A 26,582-nucleotide genomic window follows, 5' to 3' on the forward strand; every position below is an offset into this window, starting at 1 on the left:
CTAAAAAACTTGCTTTTCAGAGGTAATAGACGTTTGGGATCATGTCTTAAAAGTGGATCTGAATGCCACTTTTAGATCTTAAACTTTAAGACCCAAGTCAAGCATTGTACACGATCAGATGGGTATGACTAAGGTTAAATAGGCTTTAGTTATAACTCCAACTAGCATGAATTATTTTGGTATATCAATATTTTTACTTTGCCTCCTAAATGTAATTTAACCATTGTCTATCCGCAATGTAATTACCATCTTGACTTAACCATTGGTAGCAAGTATAAAACCAACTTCTTGGAATGTAGTCACCATCTTGGAGTTAAGTTGGGTTGGGGTTACAGTTGAGCTTTAATCTGAATCCAATTCAACCAACATAACATCATAATCAAGTTGGCTTAAGGTTGTAGTTAAGATTTCACCACTGTGGGTGAGCTATTGCTGATTTAAATTCATCTAATTAGGTTGGCTTAAGGTTGTAGGGTAAGATTCTAACACATTGGATTGAGCTATTGCTAATTTCAATTCATCTAATCAGGTTGGCTTAAGGTTGTAGGGTAAGATTTCAACACATTGGATTGAGCTATTGCTGATTTCATTTCATCTAATCAAGTTGGATTAAGGTTGTAGGGTAAGATGCCAACACATTGGATTGAGTTATTGCTAATTTAACTTGATCTAAACCAAATGAGTTACAACCCTAAAATTTCAACACATTTAACCCAAATGATTTAACTTGATCTAACACATTGGATTGAGATATTCCTGTACTTAGACTATGACCTAATACATTGGATTTAACTTGATCTAGCACATTGAATTGAGCTAGACACATTAGTTCATTTGAATTGAAGGTTAAGGCCAAAATAAGGGAGTGTTTACATATGACAACCATGAAAGTAATGCTAAAAAAGTTTCATTACGCATCTTTAATGTGCAACTTTTGTATGCAACTCAACACCTTATCACACAATTGGGACTTACTATCCAACTTTGTCCTTCTCTAATTGCAACACCGATTCAACCTCATCTACTATATCTCGTAGATGATGAAGCTTGCATGAAGATGATGTGGAAACTCCCCCTTCGATGAATTCTCTACTTTGGTTAGGTTCTTCTTGCTTATGTATCCAAGCAAAAAACCTACACCCTCCTTCCTCCTGCATTAACAGACCAAGGCACAATTATGTATTTGACAAAATCCATATGAGCTAGGCACTACCTATGCCTTGGCACAAACCTAGAATTGATTACCATATGAGCTACGTTATTTGGATGAAAACACACGACAGATGCCAAGTTCGCATGGGAACATTTTCGCCTCATCTATCCATAAGAAGAAGTTGCAGTTAATGTCCCTAGTATGGTAAAACAAGCCAATAACAATTGTTAGTTATCCGTATGCACCAACGTTGCAATTGAAATTGCATGCACACAATTACATTCACTCACATAATAAGGGCATCCATAATACTTGTGCCCATTATTCTCAAATTTCCAATTTCTAGACTCCATAGTAATGCATTCACCACATCCGCATGGACAATTTATCTTCATAATTTACCTGAAATATATGTCTAAAAAAAATAGAAACAAAAAGAAGTCAAGCATGTGCGGGTGGGCGAGGTAGGCAAGTGAATGGGAAGGGTAAGCAGGTGGAGTGTGCAGGAGCAAGGGGATGGACGGGGTAGGCACGCAGGTGGGCGTGTGTGGGCAGGGTAGGCAGGTGTAAGCAGGCATGTGTGGGTGGGTGGGTGTAGGCGGGCCAGTTATGCATTGCACACGCACAAGGCTATCCCCTGACATTTTGACAAACAGTTGCAGAGCAGGGACTGTGACCCACCCCACCTCGCTTGCTAGTGACCCTCCCCTACCGTCGGGTGACCCCCCTATGAAACACCTTATCACGCCACCTCACTTACTTGCTGCTCCTACCCAAGTTTCCGTCACCAACACAGGTAACCTACTATGATTCCTCACTGCAACTCTCAGCTTGTCGTGGTTGTCGATGTTGTCAATGGAGGAAACCTGTAAAGGGCGACAAGTTATGGTAGGGGATATCCTTGTCCAATTTCAAAGACCGAAGGGTATTTTCGATCATAAAAGAATAGTTTTGGCATTTTAAAAACATAATAATGTCACGTGATACATGCTGATGGATCTTAATAGGAAGCTGACGATAAGGGTAACATTTGTCTATTATCATAAATGTTGGGGGTACGTTAAGTAATTTCTTAAACAGTTTTTGTCCATTTGCTAAACCTTGGGGGTGTTTAAATATTTAACTCAATTTTCTTTCATTGTTTTAAAGTTAAAAAAATAAATAAATAAAAGAGAAATAAAGGAGGAAGTTATCGTTTAAGAAAGCTGGCACATGTATGCCAGGGCGTCATGCAAAGTGTGACATACAACTCTCTAATTGGAAGTACACCCTTAGCATACACGAAACTGGATTTAGGAGATCCGACCTCCAATTTATCGGTCCTTGCCTCCTAGGAAAATGACTGTATTTTCCAAAAAGGTCGTGCATTTTTTGTAACAAAGGAGGTTAAAACCCGCAACCACCCAAAGCTCTAAGATCCTGTTTCTATTTGTGTCAAGGATTCCAACACATAAGAAACCTATTTTTGTAATACATAGAGAAGGTAGGAAAGCTTCGAATTGTTTAGAGGTCTTCAACAAACTTGAGAGTTTGATCTCAAGTTTTCTTGCAAAATATACAAATTCTCTCCACAAGTGGATTCTCTAGGCAAAGAAAACACAACATGTTTCTCAAGTAATGAATTCCCATATTTGAGATCCTTACCGAATGCCCATCTTACATTTCATCTAACCTGGATTCCCAGTATGAACAGTTGCTCCAAGCTAATCAATCAATAGGACTAAGATTTTCCATTTGAGAAGGATAATTTGCTCTAAACAAATGATCCTTGAGATTTTGTCCAATAATCCCACTTTTATCTCCGAAAGTAATTCATGATATCACCCAACAATAAAGAAAACATGGCAAGGTCCATAGTTTATGTGTTCCACTAAAGATTATTTTATCCCAAATCAACACTCAGGAGCGTTTTTTTTTTTTTTTGGATTTTGAGAGGGGGAAAGTTGGTCTATGGGATTTTGATTCTATTGACCAAGAACCTCATGTTTTTTTTTTCAGATTTAGGTGGGGACCAGGGAAAGTGATACCCATCTCCTAGGTGGTAAATAACTTTCCCACTTGGGGGAAAAGTTGCCAAACCTTGATTAGAACAAAAATGTTTCTTTTAATCATAATTTCAAGGCATCTAGGCGATTTTGGGCAACACTGGGGTGCCTAGTCGCTTAAGTGATAAAATTTTATAATATGAAAAACTGACTTTTGACTAGTTTCCTAGTTTTATATACCATTCAGCATGTATGTTAATTGAAAAATAGCAATTCTCTTTATTAAGAACATTAAATTTCCTCTAAAAATATGGAAAATCTTTTACATATATTAATTTCATTATTTTCTAAAATACTACTACCATAATAAATACTTAATAGAGTAAATTCATATTAATTAGCAATTAAAGAGAGTTATTAACTTTACATGATAAATATTCAAGATAAAAAGTAAAATAGAAAAAAAAACAAGATGGAGTTTCTATTTTATTTAATTAGAGAGAAAATAAAAAAAAAAAGAACTTTATTATCCTATTGATTCTTTCCCCTTTCTTTTCTTTTCTTTCATTCTTTGCTTCTTTTTCTCTTATCAAAACCCTTTGATCTTTTAAATTTTAATAATAAAAAATTAAAACAAAATATAATTGATATATATATATCATATAATAAAATGTATTAACACATACATTAATAAGATACAACAATATAAACGATATTATAAAAAGCGCCCGCCTTGTCATTTTTGTCACCTAGGCGGGTGTTTAATCGCCTAGTTGCTAAAAGTCAAGGTGTTTGGGCAAGGCACCCAACCAAGGGCACCTAGGCAACGCCTTGACAATTATGCTTTTAATAATAGATTTTTTTGACTAAAATGATCATTATCTTATTTACCTATGAAATAAAAGAACATGGGTTAATGTACTTATCCCGACAAGTATTTCCAAGAAAAATTTACCCAGGTTATTGCACTTATACGGGTAAAAAGTGATTAAGTGCAAATGTGTAATCAGTATTTTAGGCAACACCAATGAGAAGACTTGTGCTTGATACAACGATAGAGATGCCAATAGGACGTTATTTTCCTATTTCCCCTCCTTTCATAAACAGTCCAGAAAAACAAGCAAAGCTATCTACAGGGTCAGTTATGATAACCAAGTAATAGATACAAGCTTTCCTGGAGGGGAAATAGAATCTCATTATTTTGAATGCGACGGTCATTTGTTTTAACTCATGGACTAGTCAGAATGTCGAAAACCTTTAGGCTATGTTTGGTTCGAAGGAAAAGGTAGGGAAAGTTAGGAAACCTTTACAAAACCAAACATAGTATGAGTGCAAATTGGAGGATATGTATTCCTGCACATCCACATGTGGATGTATTTCTCTGGCCTTTTACAATACAAAGTTAACATTTCCTTCCAAAGAAAATATGGAACTTTGGTGGTGAGGCTAGAGCACTCATGGATGGTATAAGTTAGCTATAGAATAGACTTGAAAGAGAATACAATGAGGAAAGAAAAAAGCTATATTGTGGACAGCCAACAGATAAAGAGTGAATTTTAGAAGTTACTCGCACAGGAAAGAAATATAATTACTTGTGCAACCTTTACCTTTTGCAACTGAATAGAAGGTGCTACTTATATAAGCCTATAGCATTATAGTTTACAGACAACAACAAAATAGTAAAAAAATCCTAATTTTTCCCATGTCAATAAAAGAATGTAGGAACTGGGGTAGCACCCTACCTCGAACCTAATTTCAACATAACTAAAAGCTAATTTTATCAATGATTCCATACTGTATCCAATAAGCCTCCTAGATCTGGAAAGCCCAATGGTCATTGAAGGCGCAGTTTTTCTTGTAGTCTGCAGTTCTCAATAGGATCTCCACAATTGGCCAGCTAATCAATAGGGGTATGGCCATTGTTAATCAGTTTGCTCCATGCCAGTCAGAGGTTGAAGATGTAGCTCATCTATTGCCATGGTGCCCCAGTCGCCTGTCATATGTGGTACCATTTTTTGTAGTTGTTCAGGATTGTTATAGTAATACTGAGGGATCTGCCTTCCTCCAATTGCATCTTGGCTCTCTGAGGTGTTTAGTCGAAGGGGTAAGGTGATGTGGCATTTGGTTCGTGGTGCCCTGTGTTGGGCCACTTGGCTGGAGCATAATAATAGAGTCTACAATCAATAAGGTTCAGAGATTGAAAAACTAATTGGCAGGCCAACGGGTTCATGATCGAATGGACCAATTTTCTGAAGGAGTTCACAGGCATGAAAAAAGAGAAATTAACAAATGAAAGGGAGAGAATTATTTTTGTTGATTCTAGAAATGAGTGAACACAGGATACATCTTATACAATCAGTATACTTTTTGTACAGTTCTTCTGGTTCTGGCCTGTATTGCTCATATGTATTCCTTTCGTAATTAGATTGAGGGAACCTCTCCCTCCTTTTGGACCTTTCCTCTTGAAACCCCCAAACCATTAAATATACTCAACTCAACTACGCCTTTCCCCAAACTATATGGAGTCAGCCATATGAATTCAGTTCTACCATTCTACCCTGTTCAATGTTATTTCCATTGCAAAATTACTTTTTTATGATAAAAGACAAATTTAATAAAAACAAAAGAATGGTAATACAAGTACTGCAGCCCCAGCTTCAATTTGTAAATCTCCCCAAATCCTATGCAGGATCACAATTTCAACACAAATGCAAACATCTTGCTCACCACCCCAATCTAATGACTGCAATCCACATAACAACTCTTACAACTCTGACCCAAATAGATCAGCCTTCTATCCCAATTTAAAGATCAAAAGGAAAAGATAGAAGACCAACGTCAGTATTGAATGACTCTGCAGCTAATCATCCCCGCCAACACAGTCACTACATACAATGATACCCTTAAGTCATTTCTCACTTCAACTTATATCCTTTTTTGGTCTTCCCTAGCTCTTCTAGACTCTTCAACTTGTGAATTGTCGCAGGTAACTTCTTACCATTGAATTCGAAACTCTTACCGTATAAATCCAGTAAATATCCATTTCAGGATCTGGGGCTTCCTTATAACTGTTATGATGCTAATTGTAAACCAGCCCTTTTAACCTTATTATTCCCTTAAATGCTAGCAATTTTAAACCGTCTAAAAACCCACTAAACCTTATACCTCATCCCACATCCAACCTTGGACCTTCCAACCTATCCACTGTCAGTGGCATAAAACTTATGGAAGAGCCAAAAAGACATGTCTTAATGAATCATAGAACATTCCACAGAAATTGGCATTACCACGATGGCATACTTGAAACCTAACAGCTTCTAGAATGACAAAAGCACTGCAAATTACCTATAATTTTTTAACAAGATCCACTTATATCCTTCAATCTGCAAAGAGACAACCTTAACTACAGTTTACAGAGGAGACTATAGATATCCAAACAATAACCTAAGCATCATATCATTCAGAAGTTCCGGTTACCTTCATCCCCATCTTCAGTCGTTCATTGTGAAGATATAGTAGATGGTCAAAGACAAGACAATAAGCACACCAGGAAGAAGACTCTAAGAAAAAGGATGGGGTTTCCTTCCGCTTTTAATATGAGATGCATTTTTTTTCTGAAAAGTGGTAGGACAAAAAAATTCAAATTAGTTTTTCTTTCAAAATAAAGTAGTTCGGTTGAAACATATGGATTCTAGATATAATTATTAGACTACAGAAATTTTGATACTTCACTGCATCTATCCAAATCAACCACACTCAGGTGCCGATACAACAAGTGAGATCAATTTGTAAGTAAAAAATATGAGAATATAAAGATTTAGAGAAAATCAGCGGCCAGCCGGACAATACTAGAGAGACACAAAAATTCTAGACGGAGAGGAGAGAGAACCATCTGAAATACTTTCAACTAAAATGACCTAAAAACCATCAAAGATACTAGTTGATACAGAGAGACACTTCTTCCGTGGTAATTTGAAACTCAACTAAAGTTGAAACAAAATCCATAACACCTCATGATATTTAGAGCACTTAAAATCGATGAGATAATTCAACTAGATACATTTTTTCATCAGTAACTAGGTACTTATTTTAATCAGTTTTGGCTTCACCATGGCAGAATGTAGAAGTATAGAATGTGGAAATACAAGCTAGAGCACTCATTAAGTATTAAATGATGTTATGTAAATAGATCCATTACTCTTTTTTTCAAATATCTCATCAGTTTCGTGGTTACCCTAGCCAAATGAGAATGAGCAAAATATAAAATTGCAGGGGAAACCCAAAATTCAAAAGTTTGCTAAGACAGTGATCAACCATTAACCGGAAAAAAACACGCCATGCACAGAAACTCTTTCAACAAATTATCTACCATATCTCAAGTTTAATTGGCCCTTAAAGACATTAAACAAAACCCATTTCGTTTTCCACGGAACGGAAGTGATTAAGGTTCTCTGTTATACAAATTTATCAGAAAACTACCCGAAATTGCGGAGCTTCAGAACCAGTAGCAGGCAAGATTTCCCAACGGCATGGTTCGAGTTCATCTGAAACTGGGCAGTACCCTGCAAGCGTCACCTTATCGGCCGAAAATGCAACTGACCCGAATTCAAAAACTGTTACTTCACCCGGTCGAGGAACCTCCATGGCTCCGTTCATGCCCAATGTTTCTGACTTCTCGGCCGACTTTTCGGGTTTCGGCTCTGTTTTCTGCTTGGTTTTCATCTCAGGAGCTTCTTTGCCCTTCCACCAAGAGAGAAGACCCATGGCTATCACTGAACGCACTCTGCTCTAGGGTTTTCTACAGCTTGCAGTCAGTGCCTTCCTAAAGCGGAGCCCTCGGTGAGCGAAAGCCAAGAACTACTTGCACTAGGCCACTACGTTTCCCGCTATGGATAAATGGGCCTGCTTTGTCACGAAAATAACGTTAATACCCTTCTGTTTTATATGCTCGGCAAGGACTATTCTATGGGAGTATTGTCCTGTGGATAATGGATTATGGTAAAATATAAAAACCTCCCCTAACTTTTTTTACAATCTTAAGAACTTCCACTGTGCTTTGATTATAACAGAATCTTCCCTTAAAATTAGTGTTTTTAGATGAAAACCTGACGTAATACATAAGTTTTATTAAAATATCAGATTTACCCTTGAAATGGTTTCTGTGAAATTTATAATCAAATCCAGAGCAACGAATCAACGACAACCGAAGTCTCCTACCCCAGTTTTTACTTTTTTCCACTATTTCTCTATCTGAGGTGAGCTAATCAGTCGTCACCGACCCACTAATCGGATTTTTCCTTTTCATGTGTGTTATTTATTTTTTGCATTCTCTTCCCATTTCTCTTTTATTCTTCTTCTCTCCCTTTGCTATTCTTTCTCTTTTCTCTGGGTGCATGTGAATCTTTGGTTTCTTTATTTTTTTTAGTTGACAAGTGAACATGAACCACACTCTGAGAATGGAAATAGAACTAGAAAATGAATTCCTTTTTATTACTCATAAAATGACAGTTTATTACAAATCATAATTCAAAACAGACATAGAGACCTTCTCAACTAAAACTTCAACATAAAAAAGGGCAAATTACAAAAATCTCCATGAAATTTATAAGAATCATAAAATCTTTTCCTGTAGTTTTATTTTAATAAAAACTTTCTTTGAATTTTTAAAAAACTCAACAAAAACCTCCCTTCCATTATAGACCCAAACAGAAAACGTTCAGATATTTATGGGATCGGATCAATGCATATTCGAATTCAATCCGATAATTTAATCGATAAGAAATTAATATTCGAATTCGACTGAATATCTGAATTTGATTCGATTGTGTTGAATCTCGGATTCGAATTCGGATTTCCGAATACCATTTATAGGCCTAGATGAGAGCATATGTGTAACAACGCACGTACAAATAAAGATAATGGGTAAAGGTATAGTTGTTCATAAGACCGATCAAACCAATTAAACCGACTAATCTAACCTAATTTGACTTGAGTTAGTTGGTTTTCAACTATTTTTGGTTGGATCAATTTTGGTTTGATAGTGTGTAAACTAATCGAAACAAACATGACCTAAAAATATATCTATATTAATATTTTATATTTAAGTTTAATTTTTTTAATATGGGAAAGTGGAAATTTTTCATATTTCCTAGTAAAATATTTTATATTATAAATTTAATTTTTTTAATAATACCATTGTATTTTTTAAATTTGATTTTAATTTTTAAATTTAAACCTTTTTAGCTGATTGACCGAACTGATACAACATGAATTTATCAATTTCAATAATGGTTTATCAGTTTCGGGTAAACCAATTCCCCAACCCAACTAGGTCAGTTTGATTGGAAAAGCAACATGCAACCAAAACAAGCCGACTCGTGAACACCCCTAGATATAACTAATAGGGTAAATTTCTTAAACTACCCTTATGGTTTAGCTAATTGACTAAGTGTACCCTTACTGTTTGAAAATTGATTGATGCTACCCCTACTGTTTCTGCCAATTGACCAACTCTATTCTTACCGTTTAACCTTTGTAAAAACAATGCAAAATGCCTAAACTACCCTTCGGAGTTCAGATGTTGTTGCTGTCGGGTGGAGTTACAGGGCAGAGTGGTAGTCATCACCCAGGAAGAAGAGAAAGAGATCAGACTTCAAATGTTGTGTCGTCGCCCAGAGGAAGAATGAAAAGGAAGAAATGTCTGCCTTTAAGTTAAAAGAAAAACTCCTTCCCTGGCCTCTTCTCCCCTCTTTTGAAATTTGAATGTTAAACATTGAACCGGCCAGAGTTTGCATAGATGAGTTTGAGTCTGAGATCTAGAGTGGCATGAGTCTTTGCGATGTGCAGATCGACCAACTAAGTTTTGAGTCTAAGATTTTCAGCAATGTACAACATGAGTCGGATCTCTAGAGCAGAGGTTGAGATCTGGATTGTATCTGTTGTGAAGTGAAGCATGAGTCTAAGTATGAGATATGTTGTGTCAGACTTGTGCCACTCTAAAGGTCTGAGATCTCTGGTCAGATACAAACCAACTAAGTTGGTGGTGGCGTTGTTTCTGAGTTGAAGAGAATTGAAATTTTGGAGCAGGAAAAGTTTGGGTTGTTGCATGATGAACACACAATTTACCTATAAATTATGAGGTCTTTGCATAGAATATTATGCCGGTTTAATTAAATTTTGTTCTATTTTAGCTTGATTGCAAGAAAGATTTCAGGGGCAACCAACTCAAGGAAAAGAAGGCAAAAGACAAGAAAAGAAAGCTAAAATTTTATCAAATTCAGCCCAGACCAGCCATGAGAGAAAGGGAGTATCATTCGGCCCAACTGATGCAAGCTAAATCTTTGGGAAAACCCAAGGAAAGAAGCCTAGCAAGAAGGAAATTTTGGCCCAGCAAAGAGGAGGCCCATTCAACCCAAAGAAACAGCCTAGAGTGCACTCTAGAAGGTTCAAGAGGGGTGTAATACACCCAATTCTAGATGCTTCAAGAGGCAAGAGCTTCCTTGAAAGCCTATATAAGAAGGCCTCTAGAGGGGGGATAGGTGTTGATTTGCCCAAGTTCAAGGCTCTCCACTCCTTTGGGGTTTGAATTCCTTGAAGAGAAGAAGAGAGAAGAAAGAGCTAGGCGTAAGAAGGAGAAGGGCTGAAGAGATCCAAGCAAGGAAGAAGAGAAGAAGGTGAGTTCGAATTTGGGGAAAATTTGATAGAGAGTTCCTTTGTTCTATTTCTACTTAGTTTTTATTTTCTTGAGTTCTAATTCAGCTTCTATCTATGTAATTTTCTCTTCCTCTCTTTCATTCTTTCTTATTGTAATCAATGTTGTAAATTTTCAGATTGAGTAATCAAATTTCTTTATCATTCGAGTAGACCAGATCTCTTCTTGTTGTTTCTTGAATAGAGTGTGAAATCTATATCAGATTGGCCGATTTTATCTCTCACAAACTCAGATTTGAGATTTGTAAGATCTGAATTGCTTGAGAAATAATTCAGATCTTCAATTCTCAGGTTGGCCGATTTGATCTAATGCTTGGAATTTCTAGAGTGCTTGAGAGATACTCTAGAAATTCAGATATACTATTCAAGAACTAAATTGCATACAAGGTTACAAATAACTTGCACAATTCAATTGGTGATCAATTCAGATTTGAATTGATGCCCTTGATGTGTTTGAATTAATGCATGCATGAATGATTAGATCATTGATAGAAATATAAATATCATCATTTATGCATAGGATGCACATGCTCTTGAAAAATGTTGTTCATGACCTTGCGGTTTTACCAAACCAAGGCTAAATCATGGCCTATTCGAATGAGTTAAGTAGTTTATTTGCTGAATCATGAAATTGGATTTTTTTGCTTACTCTTTTAACTTGAATAAAAGGTATTTGAGCCAATGCTTTTTAGTTAGATTGTAGCTTAGGAATTTTAATTTTTGAATAAAGTTATGATGTTTTGTTGATCAGATAAGAATTGGTCAATTTAGTAATAGTAGTTGTTTCCTAAATCCTCGTAGGAATGATACTCTATTCACCTTTCACTACTTGAACGGCTAGTGCACTTGCTATTGCCACAATGATACGGTCAAGTTTTTGGCACCATTGCCGATGATTCATGGAAGCAATATTAGGAACTATTGGTCATTCTTAATCTGGTTTTTAGTATCGCATTCATGACTGGTTTTCAATTTTTCATCTTACATTTCGGCCTCGGATGCAATGGTTGCATTGATGGAGTCATGTTTCTTCTCTTGATACTTCATTGTTCCATCATTTGTTTCAGTTTTAGTGTAACTGAAGTATATCTAATTTCTCTTATTTGTGATTCTCTTATCTCCAAAAAGAAAAAAAAAATTATAAATCTCAAAATGAGTTCAGATCTGAATTGCATTCAGCAATCAAACCTACACTCATCCAAAAAGATTTTGGCTGCCTTGCTGTAATCTGTTTTAGCTTTCTTCCATTCTAAAAAGAAAAGGAAAATATATATATATATTAAAGAATGACATGTGAACTTTTAGATATGAAACTCATATTTGAGTTCAGATCTGAGCTCAGATGGTTGCAGGTCTGAATACATCTGAGTTTAGATGAATTCAGACCTGAACCCACTCAATTCTGATGTGAATTTGGGTAGTAACAACACCTAATTCACAATGTGATATATCAGACTTGTCTTAAGGATCAAAGGGTAGCAAGGAATGAAAAATATATGAAAGAATGACATGTGAGCTTTCAGATCTGAAACTCATATTTGATTTCAGATCTAAGCTCAGCTGGTTGCAGGTCTGAATACATCTGGGTTCATCTGAACCCAGACCTGAACCCACTCAATTCTTATGTGAATTCGGGTAGTAACAACACCCAATTCACAATTTGATGCATCAGACTTGCCTCATTAATGAAAGTATAAACAATGAATGGTAAAATCAGATCTGAAGTGCATGAGAATCTGAGGCGGTATGAGATCTGAAATCTTTGTGGACTGATGTTTTGTTTTAGATCACTTGCACCCAATCTGAAATTTCTGAAGACTAATGCTTTGATTGGTTGGAACTAATGTTTGTGAAGCCTGAAAGATCCAAAAAGAGCTTCATATTTTGGATTGTAATTTACTGGCATTCAAATCTGAATCAAAGTTGCTTACAGTATAAAGTTGCAGACCTTATTTCAAGATTCTGCAATCACTTAATTTGAGCTACACAGGTTTGGATGTTCATTACTAAGTTTAAAGCTTTTGATGGCCAGCTCTGATTTCTAATATGGACTGATATGAGATCCGATCTAAAATATCTATGGGCTGAGTTTTGTTCTGTAAAACTGCTAACATCATATCTAAATTGCAGCAGTTAACAATACCAAACATTGCAGACCTGGTTTCAGGTCTTAGCAACTATCTGATATGTATAAGCTATGCAGGTTTGGGCTTCAAATACAGAGCTTAAAACCCTTGAACCAAGCCTAACTCAGCTCTAATTACAGTTTATTTCAGATCCTCTTTGTGTATGTTAGGATTCCAGTTTAGATCTAATATCAGCCCTAAAGCATATCAGATCTTATCCCAACCTTAATGGATGTGTATTACAGTATATACCAGATCCCAATGGATGTGTATGAGTTATACAATAACAACTCAGATCTGAATGATTGTTTGTTATCTTATCTATGGACTAACAATACCAAAAAGTTGCATATTTGAACTCATCCAAATCAGATCTGAATTCGGATGTTAACAATATCAAAAATTTTAGACCTAATTTCAAGTCTCTACAATTAATTGATGTAGATAGATATGCAAATTGGAACTTTGAATAAGCTCTTGATTCCAGTCATTTCTCAGACTTGGTTGCAATAGATTTCAGATATACTTATTGATGTTAGGACTGGAATTTTGTATTCTAAATGCCTCGTACATTTCAGTAGTCACTGCTCTCAGCTTTGAAATCATAGTTCATCATCATCTGAAATTCATTTCAATCACCTTGCATTTGTTTTCAGATCTGATATATAATAAATTTCAATTAGCCTGAGGCTAGGTACCAATGCTAGTATCTGATAAACAGATGTAAATACTATTCATCTCTTTACTATTCAACCAGCTTTGAAATCAAATTGTTTTTGGGGCTGATGCGGCATCCATGCTACAACCCTATCACTTTGGGGGGTTGAATTAAAGTTGGGAAGGGAAGGCTTCATACTGAGGAGTAGCAGCGGCTTCAGGGGCAAATGGAGAAACAACCGCATCTTCTTTGTTTTCTACATCTTCTCTTTCTTCTTCTTTGTCGAGATCCTCCATGTCCTCATCTTCGTCATTGTACATGGACAATAGAGTGATACCTTCGGGCGCCTTCTTCTTGGAAGCCATGGAAACTAGGGTTTTGTTCCTCAAAAACTTAATTTAACGGAGAAAGAAGGAAACTTTGGAGTTGTCCTCTACTAACGCTTGTCTGAGAAGACGAAGGTTGAAGATGGAAAGGAGTGCCGCTAGGGAGACTGAGGGGGAGCGAGGGAGGAGAAAATGAGGGTGAGAAAGAGGAGCGACGTTGGGGAGGAGAACTTGCAGTTGCAGTTGCAGAAGCAGTCGAAGAGAAGAGAGTTGAAAGCGTGAGAGAACGAAAGTTGCAGTTGGAGAAGCAGTCGAAGAGAAGAGAGTTGAGAGTGTGAGAGAACGAAAGAGAGAATAGGGAGGGTGGGAGAGAACAATGGTTGTGGGCCCTAACAGGGTCATTTTAGTCTTTGCAATTTAAGGGTAAATTTCAAAATAAAAATTTGAATAAATGTTATTGTGACATGTAATCCGAGTTGGATTGCCACCTCATAGCAAAAGCATAGGTAGAAGTGTGATGCTTACATGGCGTGGGAATCGGTCTTATAATTTCAAAAGTTGAATTCAAGAGTCATCATAAATTTTGTATGGGCTGGCGTGGTGTTCAAACTTCTGCAATGGGCCTACTTGTACTTTTCCCTTTTTTATCAATAACCAATCAATCAGGGTGGTTTATGAGAGGAAGCATAAACAACTTTGAATACAAAACTCTCCCCTTCAAGTAATAACCCCTTAAGAACTAGTTACTAGTACAGTGTAAGCTAATTGAACTTGATGTCATTATATGAAGTACTAGGGTGTGCTAAAGACCCAGTATATATACCTTAACCAATTTTTTATCATTAATATCCAAAACCTTGGACTCGGACCAGTGCAGGTGTTACCAATCCAAGTTTTCTTAGGAAACACACAGCCCTTTTCTTGGGAGCCCAAAAAACAATTCCATTCAAAAACTCAGTTGGGTTCGACTATGATACCGAAAAAACTTGTAAACAATCAACTATGAAATTACTATATATGTTTGCATTTCTTCTTTCTACAGTTTTTCCTGGATTTTAATTTGTAGTATATAGTATAAAATTTGAAGGGACTTTAGTTTTCACCTTTCTTTAGGTAATCATCCTTGCACGGATTGATTTAATGTAGATATAATTAGCAACTATTAAAACAATCAGGATAATTTCTGGTAGTTCTATTTGAACAATTTTCATTGATTTTAATGGGTGGAAATGTTTCCACACATGAAACCAAACAGTAGTGATTACAAATGATAGAATTTCAAGATCCGTGAGTGAACAACCAATTGAAGCCCGGTATCTCTCGCTGCTCAGAAGTCAGAAGTCACCCCAAAAATTGCATTTATTGGGGAGCCAAAAAAAAAAAAAGCTTCAACCTGAATATGATCTTCGAATATTACCTCCATTTATGGGTTCATTCTATGTAGATATTTGTCCCATTTGTCTCCTTAATAGTGTTGTAGTTACTACTAGTCAACTACTACGACTATTGTCCATAAAGTAAATACATATATAATTTTGAGAAGCAGACTTCCAAAAAGCAAATTCTCTTTGAATTACATCGAATCAGGAAGTGTCTTCTACAAGAAACAATTAATATAGGATATTACAGCAACACAAACAGAAATTCCTTCTCACATTGACTAACCAATCTTGGCAAGAACGTCGTTTAGGGTTGACACAGTCTCGGCATAGTACTTCTCTGCTTCTGGAGTGCTCTTGATCTTGGCAGCATGGTCCAGCTGATTAGACATTAACCACCAAATCAGACACCATTTCTTTTAATCTGGAAAACCCGTTAATTAAATGAGAAGACAACAATAAATTTGAGAATCTATATATATACGTACATTGTCGATGGTCTGGAAGAGCTTGGAAGTCAGCTCTTTAAGGGGTTTCTTCTGGTCTTTGGGCTTAGCAGAAATGACGGTGTTAAGATCGAAGCGGAGATACTCAGCCTTGAGACGGAGGTCGTTCTGGACGTAAGGCCATGCCTTCTTGTCTATCAATTCCTTCACACTAACAATGTCCTTGGCCGATTCTTTTGCTCTCTGTGCTGCTTCTGATGGTGTCAATGGCTGAAGGTAGAATCGATTCTTCAGTGGTAGCTTAAGGTCCCTTGCCTCATCCGAGTTTAGAGTTCCCGCTGCCAAAACATTAAATTTCGCCGGCATTATTTGCCGGGAATGTCAGAAATCAGAAACCGACCAAACGGCAAAATGGATCTTTTCTTCAATTCCTATACGGCCCTGTCATTTACTTGTGGCTCTTGGTTAAGAACTATTTTTTTTCTTTGCCACGTGGAAAGAGAGCCCACTGAGCTGGGACCTGCCACCTAGGATAGGGTAATGTGGCTAATGTGTAGAAAGCTTTGGTTGGGCTGCCAAGCCTGCCAACCTTGGATCGCTTAAGGCTTTCTTCTGCACGGCTCGTTAACCGAACCTGTCGGCAGAGCCAGTCCGACTAATTCTCAAATTGCAGAAAAAAGAAATCCTGACAGCAGAAAGGATCAGAAACTTACGCAGTCCACCGGACGGCGGTGGAGGAGGGCCCACCTTGATAGACTTAGCATCGGCAAGCACAGCTTGAACGAAAGACCCAGTGGCCAGGCCGGTGGCAACGAGCCGAAGGACAGCACGTCGGCTGCTCTGGGAGAGGGACTCACCTTCCGATGATACTTGCTGAGCTCTAACGGTGAAACCAGATCGGCTCTCGGATACACGGTTGTTGCCCGGTAGGCTCAAGCGGGTGGAGCTGTTGAGCTGGAGGCTGCCTTCCAAAACGGCATGAGAGGAACCGCATAAGCCAGCCATCGAAGCCATAGCTTGCGCCATTTCTCGACCTCTATTTCGCTATCTGTCTCCGGCTGTTCAGAAACGGTTTCAAGTAAGCGAGAGAAGGAGATTGAGATCGGGAATTTATTTTGGATATGTTAGGTGAGTCGTTCCCGAAGTGAGTCTGAGGTTTCTGTGATGTGGAACGATTTCGGGCAACCAGTCAGGTGCCTTATCTGCCCGTTCTCGTTGGATAAGTTGGATTTGCAATCAGCCATTTGTGCTCTGACACGTGTCACTATATAGGCCACTTGGTGATTGGCTGGAACCTGGAAGTTGTTCTACGCAGTCAATGGACGTTCCAAGTAGTCATTGATTCGTGGCTACTCTTGTTTACCAAATGAATAATTTGCATGGCTAGATCAGCCTGGCGGAGTGGTGGAAACTACATAGCATGTTTGCCCAATACCATCTGACCACGTGGCAAAAATATGTCCTGTACTAAAGCGAGAATCATGGGGTTGTCTTACCATGGTTTGACATTCCACATCAAATGAATGTGAATGAATTGAATTATCAGTTCACCATTTATCCGTCTATCAATAATAGTGCTGTCAATGGGTCGAGTTTCGTTCAGGCTCAAGCCAGTAGTTTCCTAGGATGCAATCGAGCCAAGTCGAGTTGAATTTTGTTATGTTTTGGTTAGACTTGACTGAAATATTACTAGTTCGAGTTAGAGTTTAAATTTAACTTGAATAATATTTTCTAGTTCGAGTTTGGTTTGATTAAACATTCAATGAGCTTGAATTTGGCTCAAAAACTCAAAATTAAATATATTTATATATTTATTTTATATATGTAACATTCTTATAATATATAGTATATTTTATATTCTATATAATATAAAAATATTTTTATAATATATATTAGAAAACATATTTTATAGTATGTGTTAATCAAGTTAAGCTCGTGAGTTTTCAAGCCAAACTTTTTATTAGTCAAGCTCGAGTTCAAATAATTAATCAAGCTCGATTAGAATCGAGCCTAATCGAACTTGTGCCCAAACTATTTAATTAGAGCTCGATTCAATTTGCAATCTTGCCTGAACCAACAAGTAAATGTGCAGAACTTTCAAACCATCCCTTGTTGGGTTTTCAAGCCAATCTTGCCTGAACCAATAAGACCTTATCATAGTTGATAGTTATACTCTTAACATGTAATTGACAGTAGGCCTATTTGGTTAGTTATTAACTGGGACATTTGATATGGCAATAACATTACAAGTATATCATAAGAAAAATAAATAAGTATTACATTAAAGGTATGTTTGTAGAAGGCATGTTCACAAGCTAGGTTTCAGGCCTTACTTTACATTATGTTGGGCCAGGCCCATTCATATTTTGGCAAAAGTCAAATCCAAGCCTGACCCATGAACAGATAGATCTATTTGTAGTATGTCAATATGGTGATATACAATTCAGATTTAGGGCCTAACACATTCATAGATGCTAAGCCAATAAGCTTGACTTAGGATCATCTCTAATTTATCATTGTGAGTTCTAGGAAGCTCATGGCCAACTCAAAGAAATGTTGACTTTATTACTTCAATAGCGACCCCATCCTCCACAAAGGAAGGCATTGAACCGAAAGACTTTGGATCACAAGGATTAGGAGAGGGAAGGTGTTAGGCACCCCTCTCTCCAAACTATTGTAACAGCCCCATACGGGAATAGTTCATGCTCAAATTCTAACTTAACACCAATGAAAGTGATTGCTTAGAGCTCCTGAAATCAAGCAAAAAGCTCCCAACTTCACCCAAAATTTATTTGAAGTAATAGTATTGGGTCTTAGGTACTAATTTCCCTAAGATCCTTGCCTCTCTACATCCTTTTATCAATTTGGAAGAAACTAAGAATGCAAGTTTCCCATGGTTTTAGGATTTCAAGCAACCTAGAACTAAATTAAAAACAGAGATTACAAAATCAAACTTAGAAAAGCAATGGAATGATAGGCTTACCTCTTGTGTGCAACCTTGAGAAAAGTTTTTAGTAGCTAGAAAAAGTTCAAATGAAGATTGGACAAGTTTTTGAGTTGGGGTGAGTGTTTTAGGTTTTAAATATTCAGTTTGAAAAATAGGGGAAGCAGATTTGAGGCTTGATCTTCAAGGACTTTAGGATTTTAGGTAAATTGGAGGCATTATAAAGGTTGGGGAAATTCTCCTTTCTCCTCTCCTACTCAATCTCAAACTAGACCTCTATTTATATAGGAAAATAAAGGGAAATGAGTCTAAAACTCATATAGCTACAGTGTCTGTGATTCAACAAAATTCTTTCACCAAAATGGGCAAAGTTTTTTTAGAGGAAAGGTCCTACATTTGACCTTTCCTTGTACAACAAATTTTCTTGAGTTTGGATTATTTTTTATGAATTTTGTGCATCCAATGAGAGCTCCGGGCGTGCCAGATGTTGCTCTCTCCTGACTGTGGCAAAAAATGTAAATTTGAGTCATGTGCACATATGGTTTTGGCTTTCTTAATTTTAAGTGGGGGTATCTTTGGTATTTTGGGCTTCTTAAGTCTATTAGGCTCAAATTTATTGGTCCAAGTGTTCCAATGGGTCAGGTAAGGTGTTAACATCAGTTCCCACCCTCTTGAGGTCCTTGATTGGGCCAGCTAATGTGGCGATTCAATCTGGTGCATATAAATGGCATCTTCCTAGTGTAACGGTCAAACATGTCAATTAGGATGTGAAATTTGATGTGCTAGAGTTTTTTGGGACTCTAAACATGATGGTGGGGTCTAATTAGCCAAAAAATGGCTTGGATGACAAAGATCAATTACAGCTAAGCTCTTGATTAATAAGATTTGTCAAAACGGAATCAATGCTTAATGATGGGCCAAATAAGGGAATTTTGGAGTGAAATTTGATGGGTAGGCATGGATTGGGATTTTAAGGCTGCTGGGAGGATTTGATTGTGTAAGGTATGTACAGATCACAGGTTTTAGGCTTGGGAAGCGTCATAATGTCAGACACATCAAAATGGAATCTCTGATGGATGATTGGCTATATCAAGGAATTTAGGGTTAAAATTTGGTGTAACTACTTTAAGGATTTTGTCTCATGTGATGGAGTTTAGTTGGGATCAAGTATGGTGATGTGGTTTAATCAAGAGCTTCAAAAGGGAATCATGTATAGATAGCGGTGGATTTTAGGGTATTTAAGCTAAAATCCAGCTTCTTGGGGTTTTAGCACTTTCTAAAGAGGTTGGTGTGTTTTGATTGGGCATTCGGGATGCGAGAAATGGGTTACAAAAGGGACCAAGCAAAAATCGGGTGCTGACAATCATTGCCATCTGAGCCTTATCCCAAAACTATATAGGTCAACTACATGAATCATGTTCAAATATTTTGCTCTATACAATGCCAAATCCATTGTAAAATAATGAACCACTAGATCCCTCCCCAATTAAATGCTTTGACTACAACTTTTTGTGGATCGGTTAAAAGGTCCCCCTTCCAATAAGGCCAGGTAAATGCCTAGAGTATGAATTATCTATTTAATAACTTATATCAAATTTATGTATTTTTTATTTATTACATACATATTTACTAGAGATGCCACCAATCACTTATTATGCCATTGGGGTTATTAGGAATCTGCACCAAGTCTAATCATTAGCCAAACTTGTTTAGCTATGCCCTTTCCTACTGACCAACTCCCAAAATTTTGTATTTCTTAAATACTTCTAACATGCTACTTGGACCCATATAGTATCATTTTCATTCAGAATTCTCTAGTTGAACTTAGCCAAGTTTGCTTCATTGCCCACCAGATATTTCTTAAACCCAATCCTACCCAATGCTTGGAGGTACAAACTTTGCTTCAATTAACTAGGTGTAAAGGTTTTTTATCTTTGTGATTTGTCCACAAGAATTCTCTTTGTTTCCTATCCATTTCCTCTATAGCATTTTTGTGATTTTAAAGGCCATCATTATGTATTGAGGTATCATATTAGTTAAGAATTTAAGGAGGATGACTTTTCCTACAAGAGATAGAGTGCTTTTCTTCTAACCCACAAGTCTCCTTTTGATATTGTCATTTAAAAAATTGGAAGTCTTCTTACAATACCTATTAGAGAAGACAATGGCTCCTAAGTACAAGTCACTTCTAATACCTAGAGGAATTTTTAAAATTCTTGATAATATTTTTTGTAATCTAGGGTGAATATTTTTAAACAAAATAATGGTTAATTTAGAAAAATTAAGAACCTGATTAAAGGCTTTAGCAAATTTCTCCATAATTTCCTTTACTATCAAATAGATTTAGATGTTAGCCTTGGCAAAAATCCAACGGTCATTAGCAAATTGGAGGATTGGGATGTTAGGACATTGTCTTGAGGCTCTACATCCAATAGGAATGTCATGGCTAAAACTCAACCTCTCTTCAAATTTTTTTGCTAAAGCTTCAACACAAAGGACAAATAAGTATGGAGAGAGAGGGTCCCCTTGTTAGCTACCTCGAGGAGTGGTTTCCCTAGATGGAACACCATATATTAGAATTTAGTAAGATATTAACTTGGTACATTCCATCACCCATCCAATCCATTTGGGATGGAAATCATATCTCTTGAGAACACTCTCAATAAAATTCCAATCTAGTGTATCATATGCATTTTCCATATCAATCTTGCAGGCCATTACTCCAGAACTACCTTTATTTTTCTTCATGGAATGGAGAACTTATAGAAAGGAAAAATTCACATTTCTACTTTGGCAACTTTGGAAGAATCATAATGACAGTGTTTTTAATAACATGAAAATGCCCCTCTCCATTACCATTGAAAGAGCTCGTAGTGCATTTTTTTGGAACTTCAATGTATTATGGATAATGGTTAGAGTGAGCAGAAAAAGAGGGAAATTATCCTTATTAGATGGTCTTGTATTAAGTATGATGTAATTAAAATCATTTTTGATGCCTCCTATATCAATGAAATCTGTACAATTACATGTATTTCCAACGATCATATAGGTCAAATTTTGGACCTTAAGGCTTATAGGTTAGGCAAATATTACCACCAATGTCACGAAAGTTGGGCTACTTAGGAGGCCCATAATGTTGCTCTTAATTTTCCTAACAGGTTTATCATCATTGAGGATGACTCCAAGCTAGTTATAAATTATTTGAAGAGAGTTGTCAACTTTAATATTACTATAGACTAGTTAGCTAATTTTATTCACTCTAATGAAGTTTCTAGCAATTCCATTCTGAGGCCATTAAGTGTTATTAGCTATTTTGATTTTTGAGGACATGCTACCCCCCATTTTGTGTAGCCCCTTTCTATATCTATAAAAATCAAACATATTTTACATTTATAAGATTGTCAAAATGAAATAATCTGCTTATTATATATTGTACTTTATACTTTAATATAAATTAATTTATAAACATTTTCATATATTCAAATGGTTTGTTAGTGAGAGTAAGAGATTGACAATTTTGTGATTATTTTTTTATTACATTGATAATTATATTTATTTAATCATCCTTTTTTATTTAACACAACACCAACATTAAAATACCCTAACAAAATCATATAAATAATAATTGAACTCAAAGCCACACATACTCATAAATAAATCAAGAACAAATGTAAGAAACTTGAATTGTGTAAAGAGATGTATAGACACCCCAATTTTTGCGCTCTACAATCTTTTTGCAGCACTTTGAAATTGAATCGTGCTTTAACTAGCCTCTAAACCAACCTAGGGGCATTCTTAAATTTATACAAAAGTTTGGACTTCTAGGATCCAATACCATAAGCATGTAAAACCCAAAAATCCAAATTCGATGATACCAAACCACTCAAATCCAACACCGTTTACCCATTCATCTTAAGACCCGAATCCAAAACCAATTCTGATCATTTGGTTGGGGTCATTTTGATCCTAAAACTCATCTTACATCAAGTAAAAAATAAAACACCATAGGTATGTAGAGCCCAAAATTTAAAATTTGACGACACTAAGATCACCTTAATCCGACACTATTTACCTATTCATCTTAAGACCTAAAGTTAGAACCAATTGCAAATACCTGATCAGGATCATTTTGATCCTAAACATCATCTCACATCAAGTAAAAAATTGAACACCATAGGTATATAGGACTCAAAATTCTAAATCTAACGACACTAAGATTACCTAAATCCGACACCATTTATCCCTTCATCTTAAGACCCAAACCGGAGGGTTCGGCTTGAAAAGAGAAGTGTAAAAAAATTTTCGAAGTGCTTATTAAATGTGCTTGCAATGTTGTACCTACCTAATCCGAATTGTCTCAGCTAAAACCAACCTTGAATCCTCCCTGAGCTTCGGAATCATCTCATAAAAACATGATATGAGATGCTTAAGGTTGTATTTGGGTACCACCAAGTTGATTAAAACTGGGGTGACAATTGCAAAACCAATAATTTGTGAAGCATATAATTACATTAAAGAGAATGCGTGAAGCTCTAGAAATTTTTGTAGAGATAAAAGAATACGAAGGATTAAGGACCCATTTGGCGCATCTTTCCGTGTGGTCTTTCGACTGTTTACAAGCTGGGAAGACCGATTTTTAGTCTATTTCCATTTGGCGCACAGAGGATCTAACTAGCAAAAGATGGAATGCCGAAAAGATGCAAGAAGCCCCATTTGGGCTGATTTCGGGAAACTACAAATGAAGCTTCTCGCATCTTTCGTGTTTTAATTTCACGCGAAAAGACACACGTCTGCCAAATAGTCTTCGGGCTGCCTAGATCTTATGTCAAAAGCTCAATGCGTCTTTTGACTATCAGAGCTACAAGAAGATCTTCTCAAAAATACTTTCCAAATGAACCTTAAAGAAGCCCTTTGTCTAGTTTTATTTCAAATGGGCCCATATATTCCATTAAACATTCTTTTATAAAATAATATAGTCCAAAAACATAAATTGGGCCTGAGGGTAAAAATGACAAAAGATTGAAAAATGAACAATTTACTCAAGAAAGTGAGTGAGGCAAAAGAACATGGGAAAGTTGAGAGACCACATTTACTTGAATAAATTAAAAAAAAAAAAGAACATGGGTAAGTGCACTTACCCGACTAGGAAACACTTACCTAGGTAAGTGCACTTAATCGAGTAAATAGCTTCTTGATAAACAAACAATGCCTAAATCTTATCCATTGATCTCCCCAATCTCAAATTTTATCCATCTATTTCCTTCTAAAATCCTCTCCAAAATCTATAAATATCCACCCCTCCTCATAGAGAAAGACACATACTTTAACCTAGGGAGAAAACTCTATCCCAATTAGCCTAAACAATCCCCTTTCATGTCCCAAGCAGCTCCATCGTTTATCACTCATGCCCAAAGCCTTAGATAAAGCCCCTCACTCTTTCCATACATGTTTCAAGCCTTAAGACTTCCCCAAGCCAACCATGTTGCTACTAAAACACACATAGTAGAGTACCCTACCTTTATAAGACTCCCATTACCTCTCGACACTTCCATACACTAAGAATAATCCTCACACATCCTTAACGTCCTTCCATGTCATTTTGAAGTCCATAATCCCATAAGGTCATGAGTACATAAAGAAGAGTTCAAAGTATGCTTGAAGCTAAAAGATATAGTCGAAAGCATCATAATATTCAATAGCGTTCTTAAATCATTTTGACTATGTAGTTTTTTTTTTTTGCTTTAGCCTCTTAAAATGATAAGGATCTTATCTTGAAGTCAATTTATCCCCTAAAATGCAATAGGTATTCAAGGGTTGTGCATTCACTAGTTCAAAATTCAACGGTGGTTATATATATAGATGAAAAAATAATCATCAAAAAACTAATCACGAGGCATGATATATACTTAACGACTTACCCAAACAACATGTTTGATATTTAATTATTTTCTCATTTTTTCCATTTCTTGTTTTTTAAGTAATTGAGTAGGATTGGCCAGCAAGCCAAGACTAATTTTGTTTTTAAGACCTCTAAGTTTCTCGTTGTATGTGCATGATCATGCATTTGAAATTTATTTTACTCCATTAGTTTAGTAGTTACATATTATCTCTTTTTTTATCTTTGTAACCAAGTTTTTCTCTTTATTTTTCTTTTCATAATTTCTTTCCTATCCCCTTAATTCTCATTCCATACATTAGAATCATAGTCCCCTAACAAGTCCTATAGGAAAGTTTTCACATCGTTAAAGAATTTGTAATAATCTTACATCATGTAGTTAAGCATCCAAGTAGGACCTGATGGTGCATGATTTGAATGCTCCTAGCCGGTGGGTAGTTTGGACGTCGGTCCACTTAGTTGGCTGGTCGAACTGCAAGAAAAGAATGCTCAGAGGACCTGGGGTGGGTGCTCCAATGCTTAAGTTAGTAATTGTATGCAAGCTGAAGACTTTTAAGCTAGAACGTTAGTGAGCAAATAATCACACGTACCTTGTAGCATTGGGGTTGATGCCCTTATATAGGCGAGTTGCCGTAGGTCTTATGAAACACCTCCGGGATTCCCGACCCGTGCTACTAGGAATCTATTCTGCACTCGGAGGTGGAGTTCATGTGAGCTGATGAGGCTTATTGAGTCTGTCTGACCTGGGCGGGATAAGGATAAGGCTTGCGGACGTGCGACGTGATCTTGGAGAGGTTGGAGACAGATGGCTAGCTACTAGAAGTTGGTTGTGTCACCTCAGTAGGTCGGGCCATCATGAGCTGCTCGGAACTTAGTCTTGGCCAAGGTGCCTAAAGCACCTAAGATGACTTAGCTCACTAAGGTCACAAGGAATGCTGAATTATCATGCATGTCATCAGGTTGATCCACGTGTTCGGGTATTGACAAATTAAACCAAATTACCCCTCATCAAGACCCACTTCAATATTACAATATAACAACTATCATTATTATTTCCTTTTCATTTAGATTTTAGGACCATTGCATTCCCTTAGCTAGTATTTTCGGCATTCGGAATTTGACATGTTCTTTTACATAGACCAAGCATTTAATTTTTCTTTTCTTTTTTTTTTTTGAATTCAGCCATTCTATTAAGCAATTATCCTTCTTCCTTTTACAAGTGTCATTTTTAAGATAAAATACCCTTTTACTCTCTCTCTCTCTCAATCAATGTCCTTATTAGGCATTTGTTAGGCCTTAGGTTGCATCGTCCAATTCAATAGCCAATTTATTTTCAACCCATGCATTAGTATTAGGTTAAATTAGAATTCCGTGTACATTATCCATTTTTATTGGTTTAGTTTTAAATTATTATTTGTGGCTTTATACCTTAGAACTTGCACACCTAATTTGTCTTTAGGAGTCCCCTTAGCTTTTGTGTTTACACTCTCCACCCTCTTATTTACCCATTTTGATAGCCACCATTTGAATTTTCTAGCCATTTATTCAATCATTCTTTCATTATTTAGTGCATGTTATATAATTATTATTCTCCTATTAATTGTTAGATTGTAGTTAGTTTTCCTCTCTTGGTTAATTTAGAGTCATGTCGTTAGTTTTTTCCAAATTAATTTAGTGTGACATTTATCATTTTATTTTAAGCCCAAAAATCATAAAAATTTTCCTCGGATATTGGTGAAGTAAAGGCTGGTTTACCTGGGCATGTGTGGGGTACCTAACAACTTCCCACACCATACCCCAAACCTAAAGAATCTCTATCTCATTGAGCAATGAGTCACCAAGAAAAAAAAATGTTTTCTTGAAAAATCCTGAATTTTCCTAAATTCTCATTTCCCAATAATTTAGGTGGTGACTCCATCTTTTGTCTCCCTTCCAATTTGGATAGCCACAAGATGAACA

General features: G+C 36.5%; 2 protein-coding genes and 2 long non-coding RNA genes across 4 annotated transcripts; 1 reads left to right on the top strand and 3 right to left on the bottom strand.

Moving 5' to 3' along the window:
* Positions 1–726: 726 nt before the first annotated feature.
* On the bottom strand, positions 727–1,837 carry LOC148878077 (uncharacterized). Its single transcript, XR_016100422.1, has 3 exons — positions 1,444–1,837; positions 1,246–1,349; positions 727–1,151 (listed from the first exon to the last, which is right to left on the bottom strand). It is a non-coding gene; the product is annotated as an uncharacterized LOC148878077 (long non-coding RNA).
* A 5,652-nt stretch (positions 1,838–7,489) lies between these two features.
* On the bottom strand, positions 7,490–8,006 carry LOC148878078 (allyl alcohol dehydrogenase-like protein). Its single transcript, XM_088948650.1, has one exon. It carries the CDS (start codon positions 7,900–7,902, stop codon positions 7,606–7,608), a length of 297 nt encoding a protein of 98 aa, XP_088804776.1. The 5' UTR covers positions 7,903–8,006; the 3' UTR covers positions 7,490–7,605.
* A 2,689-nt stretch (positions 8,007–10,695) lies between these two features.
* LOC148878079 (uncharacterized) lies at positions 10,696–15,350 on the top strand. Its single transcript, XR_016100433.1, has 2 exons — positions 10,696–10,811; positions 13,732–15,350. It is a non-coding gene; the product is annotated as an uncharacterized LOC148878079 (long non-coding RNA).
* Positions 15,351–15,506: 156 nt separating this feature from the next.
* LOC148878080 (oxygen-evolving enhancer protein 3-2, chloroplastic-like) lies at positions 15,507–16,982 on the bottom strand. The gene is made up of 3 exons (XM_088948662.1): positions 16,497–16,982; positions 15,826–16,121; positions 15,507–15,717 (listed from the first exon to the last, which is right to left on the bottom strand). Exons 1-3 carry the CDS (start codon positions 16,807–16,809, stop codon positions 15,619–15,621), a joined length of 708 nt encoding a protein of 235 aa, XP_088804788.1. The 5' UTR covers positions 16,810–16,982; the 3' UTR covers positions 15,507–15,618.
* Positions 16,983–26,582: the final 9,600 nt, after the last annotated feature.

This window comes from Nelumbo lutea, chromosome 1 (genome assembly GCF_056320005.1).
Source record: "Nelumbo lutea isolate HS-2025 chromosome 1, American lotus-T2T, whole genome shotgun sequence".
In the NCBI taxonomy this organism is placed as follows: Eukaryota; Viridiplantae; Streptophyta; class Magnoliopsida; order Proteales; family Nelumbonaceae; genus Nelumbo; species Nelumbo lutea.

Bases quoted from the DNA above. Each gene is read 5' to 3' on its own strand.
- LOC148878078 (XM_088948650.1), bottom strand. From the start codon at position 7,902: ATGGGTCTTCTCTCTTGGTGGAAGGGCAAAGAAGCTCCTGAGATGAAA.
- LOC148878080 (XM_088948662.1), bottom strand. From the start codon at position 16,809: ATGGCGCAAGCTATGGCTTCGATGGCTGGCTTATGCGGTTCCTCTCAT. The intron at 16,122-16,496 runs GTAAGTTTCTGA...ATGTTTTGGCAG, and splicing joins ACCGCCGTCCGGTGGACTGC to CGGGAACTCTAAACTCGGAT. The intron at 15,718-15,825 runs GTACGTATATAT...ATGTCTAATCAG, and splicing joins TCTTCCAGACCATCGACAAT to CTGGACCATGCTGCCAAGAT.